Source organism: Monodon monoceros, unplaced genomic scaffold (assembly GCF_005190385.1).
Source record: "Monodon monoceros isolate NGI ecotype Baffin Bay Population unplaced genomic scaffold, NGI_Narwhal_1 Super_Scaffold_22, whole genome shotgun sequence".
NCBI classification, from domain to species: domain Eukaryota; kingdom Metazoa; phylum Chordata; class Mammalia; order Artiodactyla; family Monodontidae; genus Monodon; species Monodon monoceros.
In genome coordinates, this window is record NW_021703779.1 from 47,329,202 (window position 1) to 47,339,541 (window position 10,340).

Consider the following 10,340-nt stretch of genomic DNA (forward strand, 5'->3'; position numbering starts at 1 on the left):
AACAGTAGGTATAGTGTACCATTTGTGGGGAGAAAACCCAAATAATTAGTATATAAATAGAAACAAATCTGGAAGAATGTATATCAGAACGTTAGTAGTGGTTATTTCTGGGGCATGAGATAAGGGTGGCCTTTCATTGGTATGTTACATATTTCTGCATAATTTGAAATTTCACAACTACAACATGTTACTTTTGCAATAAGCTATATATATATATATATAAACATATTCAATGAATGAATCGCTTTGAGGCGGTGGTTTTGGTTTGGAATGGCTTCAGACCAAGCCTGGTACAGTGGCATAAACACGGGCTTCGGCGTCAGACAGCCCTGAGCGGGGCCCCATTGCCCCACCCCCGAGGAAGGAGAAGGGGGGTGGCAGGGGGCTGCGGAAAGGGGCTGGGCTGGGCTGGGCTGGGCTGGCTGCAGCTCTAGTCCAGAAGGCTGAGACTTCGAGAGGGACTGAGAGAGGGCAGACGAATTCCGGACTCGCTAGAGGACAAGGTGAGGGACGTTGAGATTGGGGTTTCCAGACAGTGGTTCCAGTCCCCTCGAACCTAGAGCCAGGCAGGTGGTCAATTTTTACTGCACCACTGCAGCTAGGGGAGAGGTTACTCGGAGTGGGATGTAGGCAACGAAGACGACCGAGAGAGTAGTAGGCTGTATGGACTGGAGAGCAGAGGCTAGTTGAGGGAGAGGGGGAGAAAAACTGGGAACCGGGCGTGTTGAGTGGTGGATGGAGAATATGCGGGGGAAGGGGAATACTGAGAGGAAGTGGAAATTAAGAGAAGAAAACAGGGGATGTAGAGAAGGGTTAAGGAATACTGGGGGAGGGGGTGCAATGGTAGCATGAAGGAGGATGTAAGGAATGGGAATCCGGAATTCTGTGGGGTAAATAGGAACGGCAATGGAGAAATAGGGAGCAGGGAACAAGGCAGAGGGAATACGGAGTGGTACGGAGTGGGGGATAAGGAATGAGGAGCGGGCGGGTGGGGGGGGGAAGGGCAGACTGGCTGGGACGGAGGCCCCCTAGGGAGGCGGAAAGGGGCGGGACCACTTCCGGCCTGGAGGGGGGAGGGCAGTCTGAGTTTATGAGGGGCTCAGAGGGAGTAGACGCACTCAGGAGTAGTAGAAGGACGAGGTGAGCAGGGGGGCCCAGCTCTGGATCCGAGCCCGGGAGGGGTCGGCCCCACCCTCTGGGATCTGGAGAAATCCTGCTCTAAGGACCGGATCATACCGGATCCATCCGGCCTGGAAGGGAGGGGACAGGACCCTGTTTGGCTGGGCCCAAGATGGAATCACTAGCTCAATACTGATTTGAGGAGGGGGGTGTATTAGGGAAGGGGCTGAACCAAGATGTGCTTGGCCCCTGTTTGGAGGGGGGCGTATTATGAAAAAGGGCGGGACCGGACGGTGCAGTGGACTTGGGCTGGATGTCAGTAGGGGCGGGGCCTGGACCCCCAGACGCTGCGACAATTTGAGAGAGAGGCTTGTTGGGGAGGGGGCGGGACCGAATGTACTACGAACTTGGAGAGGGGCGTGTAGGAAAAAGGTACTGGACTGAGCCTCTATTTACGCATGCGCACTATGGATCTCTGGAAAGGGGCGTGTAGTGAAAGGCCAGCTTGGAGACAAGCCAGCTGCCAAATGCGCATGTGCACGGTGGACATCAAAGAAAGCTTCTGCTGGGAAAGCGGGCGGGGCTGAGATGGGCCCTGCAACGGATGCGCATGCGCACTGTCGACTTGCGGCTGGGGGGGGTGTGCACTGGGAAAAGGGGCGGGGTCCTCAGAGCTGCCGCGCTGGCACATCTTCCTGGAGTAGGGGAGGGTACGGCTGCATAGAATTGATATCTAGGCGCTCTGGATTACTGAATTTGGGGAGGGGGGGCCTGGGGGGGGGGGGGGGGAGAGGGTTTGGGATTGGGACCCTAGGGAAGGTGGGTATCAGCCTCCAGGCCGAGCGGGAGAGGACGTTAAGTGAGCTCGCCTATTAACCCAGGCCTTCTCTCCTTCAGGCTCAGCTCTTGCCAGGCCAACTTGAGACATGTCTGACACAAGCGAGAGTGGTACGGGTCCAACCCACTTCCAGGTAAGCCCTTCTTCTGCCCTCTCCCTAGCTGCATTTGCTCTCCAGCCCCTGTTGCTGCCCCAAATCTCTTGGCACCTCCCCTCCCATCCCAGCCCTTCTCCATCTACCTCCCTGCTTCGTTGCCGCCTCCCTCCCCCAAGTAGAGGGAGGGAGGAGGGAAGGAAGGAGGGAGGAAGGAAGGCGGGAGGGAGGGTAGGCCCTCCCCTCTTCTGTTCAGAGGAAAGGGAGGCCTTGTTGGGCTGAGATGGTCAGAGCACACTGCAAGTAGGAGTTAGTGTAGGTCAGAGAAGTGTGGCCCTGGAATTTTGGGGCCATTTGCCTAGTTGGGGGTGGGGAGAAGGTCTGTGAGCTTCCCTGTTTCCTCTTGCAGGCTGAAGCTTCAGAAGAGGACCGTGGCTTGAAGATGCAGACCCTATTGACAGTGACCCAGAACTTGGAGGTCTCAGAGGCACCGAAGGCCTCAAAGGCACCAGAGGTCTCAAAGGCCATGAAGGTCTCAAATGCTGCAGGAGTTTCAAAGACCACAGAGGTCTCAAAGGCCACAGAGGCTCAGGAGGTATCTGCCACTCAGGCCTCAGCTACCGCTAAGCTGACTGATACCCAGGTTCTGGCAGCTGAAACGAAGAATCCGGCAGCTGACACCAAGGTGCAGAATACTGACCCTCAGGCTGTGACAATGCCTGCTACTGAGACCAAAAAGGTCAGCTGTGGGGCTGATACGAAGGTCAATACAAAGACCCTGGAGACTGAGGCTGCTGCCTCTCAGGCTCTGGCAGATGAACCTGAGCCTGAGGGTGCAGCTGCACAGGCTCAGGAGAATCAGGATACTCGGCCCAAGGTCAAGGCCAAGAAAGCCCGAAAGGTAAGACCCTTGCCTTTCTGTTTCTCTCAGTTGGTTCATGGTTCTATAAACCTTTAGAAAGTTCCCTCAGCTCATCAAGGCTGTGGCAGGACACTAAGAGAAATGTGATATAATTCTTGTTTTCAGAAAGCTCACAGACTGGTGGGTACATGAGACAGGAATACGAACAGCTGCAATCTGAATGAAATGCAGTTTATATTTACATAGTAGCTACCATATGTCAGGCCTTGAGCTAGGCACATTCACACAGGTTATCTCATTAAATCCTGAAAGTAATCTAGTTTTGTAGAGAAGGAAGCTGAGTCCCAGAGAGGTGGAGTGACGTGTCCAGGATGGTATAAGCAGAGCCAGTGGTGCACACAGGAGGAGGAGAAGCCTCAGGCCCCATCCTTGTGTTGCTCCTGGCCTGGTGGGAAGATGAAACTCCTGCTTGGAAAACAGTGAAAGACAAATCCAAGACTCAGGCTGTTACTACAAGAGTGGGATTAGAGGGGACTTCAGGAAGAGAGAAGATGAGGAAAAAGGACCATCTGCATCATCTGGCAATGTTGTGCTTGCTCTTCATTGATGCAGGTGAAGCATCTGAATGGGGAAGAGGATGGCAGCAGTGATCAGAGTCAGGCTTCTGGAACCACGGGCGGCCGAAGGATCTCAAAGGCCCTAATGGCCTCAATGGCCCGCAGGGCTTCAAGGGGCCCCATAGCCTTTTGGGCCCGCAGGGCATCAAGGACTCGGTTGGCTGCTTGGGCCCGGAGAGCTTTGCTTTCTCTGAGGTCACCTAAGGCCCGTAGGGGGAAGGCTCGCCGCAGAGCTGCTAAGCTCCAGTCATCCCAAGAGCCTGAAACACCACCACCTCGGGATGTAGCCCTTTTGCAAGGGAGGGTAAGAAACCTGTCCTCTCCACTCAGCGTTATTCACTGCTTTGCCTGCCCTCTTCTCTGCCATCCTCTCAAGTCTTCTGCAAGCATGTTTTGATCATTCCATCTTTTCCTCCTCTCCCAGGCCAATGATTTGGTGAAGTACCTGTTGGTTAAAGACCAGACGAAGATTCCCATCAAACGCTCAGGTAGAGTTCTACTAACCCTCCCTTCCCCCAGCTCTGTTCTCCATTGCCCTCTCCCCCATGTGCTGAGGGCATTTCTTGCTCTCCTGCTCCCACTTATGTCCTCCTAAAGTTCTAATTTGGCAGTAGTAGTATCTCTGTTCATTAGCTCAGAACCTGTTTATGCCACCCACAGCATGGTTGGTAAAGGGTCTTTAGTTTGGGTATGGGGGCCATCCGGCCTCACTTCTGCCCAGGTGCTCGCAACACTCTCCCCTTGCAGACATGCTGAAGGACATCATCAAAGAATACACTGATGTGTACCCTGAAATCATTGAACGAGCAGGCTATTCCTTGGAGAAGGTGAAGGGGCAGACCTGGGGGATGGGTGCAATGGGGTAGCCTTGAATCAAACAAAGGTGTACATGTCTTTACTGGGGGGTACCACAGAGACTAATCCAGCCCCATCACTGTGCAGATGGGCAGACAGTGGCCTAGCAAGGGGCATAGACTAGCTTGAGGTCACACAGTAAGTCAGTGGTAAAATCACAGCTAGGACCCAAGCCACCCAGCTTAGTCCTGACTTCTGTCCACTGCTGGACATGTCCTATAATGTATTTCAGATGTTCTTTCTCCCTTTCATTCCCCACTCTCTGGCTGCCTAGATTCCCACTAATCACAAAGATGATGTTGATTAAAAATAATGCATTTGTTGCCTGTTTGCCATGTGCTGGCCACTCAGCTAAGTGATTTAAGTGCATTATCTCACTGATGTTTCTCTCTCTCTCTCTCTCTCTCTCATACACACACACACACACACACACACACACACACACACACACACACACACACACACACACACACACACACACACACACACACACACACACACCCCTAGGCACAGGGGGAGCTGTGGGATGCCCAGAAAGCTGAATTCTGTGATCTCACAAGCTGTTTTCCACATCTGCAGGTATTTGGGATCCAATTAAAGGAAATTGATAAGAATGACCACTTGTACATTCTTCTCAGCACCTTAGAGCCCACTGATGCAGGCATACTGGGAACGTAAGCTGGGAAAGGGCTGGGGTGGGAGGGAGGCTTCTGCTTTTGCCCATGGTACTACTCCATCCCTGTCCTCTCCCCACATCCCCTTAGGAAGTCAGGAAAGACAGAGCCTAAAATCCCCTATTCCAGCTCCTGCACGTAGTTGGAGCCCTGCACACAATAGTGATAACTGATTATGATTTACTGTAGGGTGTAGAGGCCTGGGGCAGGGCACTCCTACTGTCAGGCTTTTTGTTTCTCCAGAAGCTTCCCAGGAAAGCAGACCTGTCATTGCTTATCTCTTCCTGTTGGCCTTGGTAGAATGGTTCTCACAGGAGGGCTTCCTGGTATGAGTGGCTCATGATGCTTGAAGGGCAGGAGCATCAGTGGGGCTGTACGTAGAATTCTCTTGGAGCTGAGGGGTCTGGGAGAGCAAGAAGGGACTCACATTGGCTGGGTGTCCGGGTTGTACTGGGTTGACAAATACAAGTACAATTCTATCCTCTCAGCAACCTGGGGAGAGGAGAATGTGATTTTCCCATTTTATGAATAGGAGAGTCTAAGTGCCTTGCCCAGGGTCACATAGAGCTTGAAGCATAGACTGGGCAGAATTCTCTCATATGTGAAGAATCTGGGAGAAGCTAGCCTAGTGAGCTGGCTGGTGTGTTTTTTTGCAGATGGCTGCTGGATGTAAACCTTCTCTCTGTCCCATTATTCCCCTAGGACCAAGGACTCACCAAAGCTGGGTCTCCTCATGGTGCTTCTTAGCATCATCTTCATGAACGGAAATAGGTCCAGTGAGGGTGAGTGGCTGGGCTGGCAGCTGAATGGGGGGTCATGGTCGGAATTCCACATGTTCATTTTCTATCCCTGTTTCCTTTTGCCTCCCCTTGCAGCTGTCATCTGGGAGGTGCTGCGCAAGTTGGGGCTGCGCCCTGGGTATGATTGGGCTCTGTCAGTGCTTGCTGTCTGTGTTGTCCTTTGGCAAGAGAAGATGGTCCCAGGATTGCATCAGCCTGGTGATCTGGTGGAGTGGGCAGGGTTGCTGGACTGGGTAGAGGGTCCAGGGTTCTGACCTGGGTGGATGGGGAAATGGTCCTGAACTCTGCTGTCTGTCTCACTGACTCTTGGGCTTCTGTGGAGCTTCCATCTTATGTTGGAAGCCTCTTTTCCATGTTGGAAATGTCTCTGCCCACATCTGGGAAGTGCAACAGCCCCAATTATATTTATCTATGTATGTAATTATGTATGTATGTATGTATTTTATCATTTTGTGCTGTCAGGATACATCATTCGCTTTTTGGGGATGTGAAGAAGCTCATTACTGATGAGTTTGTGAAGCAGAAGTAAGTGTCTGTCTAGTGTTCCTGTGTTCCATGCATTTTGCCTGTCTTAGAACTGAGTAATAAAGCTGTGGTGCACGTGCATGTGCAAATGTGTGCGTATGCAGGTGGTAGTTTATTCCTGAGGTAGTGGCAGAGAACAGAAGCACACATTTCCTGACCTACTTGTACTCTCACATATACCTTTGGAACAATTCTTCAAGGGAGGGATTGTCATCACCAGTATTGTACGCATGAGGAAACTGAAGCTCAGAGAGGTGAAGTAATTTGCTCAGTGTTATTATACAGGTAGCAAACGGAAGAGTTGTATTTAGATCCTGGCCCCAATACCTTGGTTCTTTTTTACTATGCTAGCTAGGGCTTCATAGAAATTAATCTCCATAAAGAAATGCCATAGAATGGTAGCTTTAAGCAGCCACGTACTGTGCTGGGGTCTTGACTAGTACATCTCATTTCATTTTCATAACTACCCTGCAGAATAGCTGCTGTCACCTCATCCCCTGTATCAGTTGAGCCTAGGGCTCGGAGAGTGGAAGCCTGAGCATGGCTCTGGCTGGTAAAGGATTCATTTGGACCTGAAGCCCAGACCTCCTGACTTTTCTGGCCAGGGCCCACCCTATTCTTGGTCCTTGGAGAACATGTGTGCACTCATACAGGTGTACCAGCACACACCTGTGGGCTCACATACAAATGGTCAAGAGTATGCATGGAGTCCACTGCTCTTGGTTGACTGTTTCTTCCTGTACAGTCATTTCCTAGGGTGGACTGTCCCAGGGTTCAGCCAGGTCATGGACGAGCCCCATGGTGAGGTGTGCTCAGAGCAGGGGGCCTGAAGAAATAGCTCCTCTGTTTACAACACACCCAACAGGAACCTGGGTTATTGTGACAAGGGGCACAAAACTCGTGGCCTTCCTATGAACAAATACCCTACACGTGCCACCTGCACCTCCACGTGGCTGCTGGGCAGGACCAGTGAGATAGGGCTGAATATTGGAAGAAAAGCTGCAGTATTTAGTGGGGAGTTTTCCACCTAAATGCATGAGTGGGCCACGAGTGGTCTTAACAGACATAAAGGCTTTGAACCTCTCTTTTCAAGGTACCTGGACTATGCCAGAGTCCCTAATAGCAATCCGCCTGAGTATGAGTTCTTCTGGGGCCTGCGCTCTTACTATGAGACCAGCAAGATGAAAGTCCTCAAGTTTGCCTGCAAGGTAATTGGAGAGCTGTCCAAGCCTGGCACATCAAGAGCATGGGGTGCCACTATTTAGGGTAGGCTGTGTGCAGAGCAGCCTGCAGCTCATGCATGAACATTCTGAAGCCTGTATTAATGTGCAAACACTCTATCTGAATAGTTTAATCCTTACAACTGACATGTCATTGCCTTACTGCAGATGAGAAAACTCAGGCTCAGAGAGGTTGTCAGGTGTTACGTCCAAGGTCGCAGAGATAGTAAGCGTCAGAGCAGGGATGGAATATTAGGTGTATAATTACTAGTAGTATTTATTGTATTACTATAATTTGCATCTTGTAGGCGCTCAGTGTTCAGATTCTGATCCTTCAGATGGTTGTTATTCCTGTTTCAGGTACAAAAGAAGGATCCCAAGGAATGGGCAGCTCAGTACCGAGAGGCAGTGGAAGCAGATATGAAGGCTGCGGCTGAGGCTGCAGCTGAAGCCAAGGCAAGGGCTGAGATTAGAGCTCGGATGGGCATTGGGCTCGGCTCTGAGAATGCTGCTGGGCCCTGCAACTGGGACGAAGCTGATATTGGACCCTGGGCCAAAGCCCGGATCCAGACGGGAGCTGAAGCTAAAGCCAAAGCCCAGGAGAGTGGTGGTGCCAGCGCTGGTGCCAGTGCCAGTGGCAGCTTTGGTGCTAGCACCAGCCTGACAGCCACTCTCACGTTTGGGCTCTTCGCGGGCCTTGGTGGAGCTGGTGCCAGCACCAGTGGCAACTCTGGTGCCTGTGGTTTCTCCTACAAGTGAGATTTCAGGTATCTATTTAGACTTGGGGGAAGCCGGGCCTCATGGGAATGGGATGAGGAGCTGGGTGGTTATAGGAAGGCCAAGGTTGGAGGACCACATGGAGAGTGTGAGAAAACACTACTTTTGGCATTTTATTCCTTCTTTTTTGGTGGATATCAATTGACTTTTTGATTTTCTTTTACTTGTGTTTTCAGATATTCCTAATCCCAGCAGTCTTTCTCTTCGAGCCAGGGTGCATCCTCAGAAACCTACTCAACACAGCACTCTAGGCAGCCACTATCAATCAATTGAAATTGACACTCTACATTAAATCTATTTGCCATTTCTGAGTTTATTGCTTTTTTTGGTGGGCTGTCACATTTTGGTATCACATTTTAAAATGAATTGGGAAAGTTTCCACCTCAATCTGTGCTTAGCTTTAGGTGACATTGTCAAATAGAGTAAAATTAGAGCAAAATTAGCATGTTTCTCTAGGATAGGTTGGGCCATAGCCTATAGGGCAGGCAGGATTGCAGTGGTGTGAAGAGTCACGGGGATTATAGGCATAGAGGACACACTTTGAAGAAGAGCCCTGAGGTGGGCAAGTCTGGAGCAGAAAACTAGAGGAGATTGAACATCAAGTATAGACTCTCCTTTTGAGAAATTTGGGTGAGACAAGAAGGAGGGAGAGGGAGGTAGCTAAAGGGAGATACGGGAACAAGTAGGGATTTTCTTGGGAAAAGAGAGAGAGACTTGAGCAGGCAGGAGCCAAAAGACAGGGAGATGTTGAAGGCTGACTCGTGCAGCCCAGTCCCTGAGGAGGTGGGTGGGGAGGACCTGTGGGAAGGGACTGTACAGAAGGGACTTGGAGAGGGGACTGTGGAAGGATGTTAGGCAGTGGAGAGGCCCCAGTAGAGCATGGAGCCCATGGTTTTTGGGAGACCCCTTCCCCGTGGCAAGGTGCTCAGTAATCTTGTAGGAATCAAGATGAGTGTTAGTTTATTCCAAGGTTTTCGTTCTGTTGTTTGGTTGTGGAATAAGGACAAGACCAAGGGCAGTGAGTGTGTGAGTCTGAATCTTCGTTACTGTATCCACAGTGTCTGACACATAGTAGGTTCACAGAATGGTGGAAGAGATGGACCATGGGACCCAGGCAGGCTTGGTGAGGAAGATGAGGAGATTGTGTGACAGACTGGGAGACAGTGCATGGGTTTGTGGACAGGAGTCTTTGAAGTCTATGAATAAGGCAGAACATTAAGTGAATATACTAAGTGCCTGCTACGTGCCATGTTCTAGATGTCTGGGAAGGAATGTTGAGAGAACTGGAAGGATAAACTGGGGCACTAGTCAGATGGTCAGACAATGGGATGATTATATTTAAGAAGACAGCAGAGATAACTCTGGGTGATGAGAAGGTCCAAGGAGTAGGTGGTTAAACGGGAGAGAAGGTGATGGTTCCTAGACATGAGGGGTCAATGGCCTGGGAAGATGGGGTATTGGTTGGGTTATCCATTTGGACAGTGAAATCACCAAGGATGGAGGCAAGTGCCAAAGTCCCTTCGTGTAGTCCTCCCAGCTCTAGTGCCCACTAAGGCATGCGGCCTGCAGGCAATCAGAGATCCACCTTTGCCCTGTTTTGGGGAGTATTTCCCTGGACCTTTCTTTCTAGGAAGCTCTCATCATCTAATTGCCACATTACCAGATTCCTTATCTGGGACAGAGTCTTGCAAACAATGAGGCTCTAGTAACAGCTGCCTTTCCCCTCCTGTAGACTCTGTAAGCAGTAAAGGAACAAGGTTTGCTGCTTAGGGAACAGGATCTAAAAAAAGAAAAAGCTGCACCTGGAGCAAGGTAGTTCCTTGCCTGTGGTCATGAATTGAGACCTGCTTTGCTGCTGAGGTTGTTCTTCACTGGAAACAAAGATTCTTCCATTAATTCCATAGGCCATGGTCCCCTCGGGGTGGATAGTACCTGGGAGAGGTAGACAAGGCCAGAGGC

The 10,340-nt window shown here is 50.8% G+C and overlaps 1 protein-coding gene and 1 non-coding gene across 3 annotated transcripts; both read left to right on the forward strand.

The window, feature by feature from the left end:
• The first annotated feature begins 424 nt into the window (after positions 1 to 424).
• Positions 425 to 8,692, forward strand: LOC114906513 (melanoma-associated antigen D2). 2 transcript variants are annotated; one of them, XM_029241324.1, is made up of 13 exons: positions 425 to 503; positions 2,017 to 2,090; positions 2,461 to 2,952; positions 3,526 to 3,834; positions 3,955 to 4,018; positions 4,278 to 4,357; positions 4,965 to 5,059; positions 5,762 to 5,841; positions 5,935 to 5,977; positions 6,322 to 6,384; positions 7,478 to 7,592; positions 7,965 to 8,371; positions 8,558 to 8,692. In XM_029241324.1, exons 2-12 carry the CDS (start codon positions 2,046 to 2,048, stop codon positions 8,361 to 8,363), a joined length of 1,785 nt encoding a protein of 594 aa, XP_029097157.1. In that variant the 5' UTR covers positions 425 to 503; positions 2,017 to 2,045; the 3' UTR covers positions 8,364 to 8,371; positions 8,558 to 8,692. The 2 variants fall into 2 exon arrangements, with proteins under 2 accessions (XP_029097157.1, XP_029097158.1); XM_029241325.1 differs by lacking the exon at positions 425 to 503 and adding an exon at positions 1,047 to 1,140.
• Positions 7,188 to 7,316, forward strand: LOC114906666. The gene has a single exon (XR_003796483.1). It is a non-coding gene; the product is annotated as a small nucleolar RNA SNORA11 (small nucleolar RNA).
• Positions 8,693 to 10,340: the final 1,648 nt, after the last annotated feature.

What these genes read in the sequence shown, in the direction of transcription:
- LOC114906513 (XM_029241324.1), top strand. Translation starts at nt 2,046, where the DNA reads ATGTCTGACACAAGCGAGAGTGGTACGGGTCCAACCCACTTCCAG. An exon ending in CAGGCTATTCCTTGGAGAAG is followed by an intron (nt 4,358 to 4,964) that starts GTGAAGGGGCAG and finishes CCACATCTGCAG; the next exon opens with GTATTTGGGATCCAATTAAA. An exon ending in AAGTTGGGGCTGCGCCCTGG is followed by an intron (nt 5,978 to 6,321) that starts GTATGATTGGGC and finishes TTGTGCTGTCAG; the next exon opens with GATACATCATTCGCTTTTTG.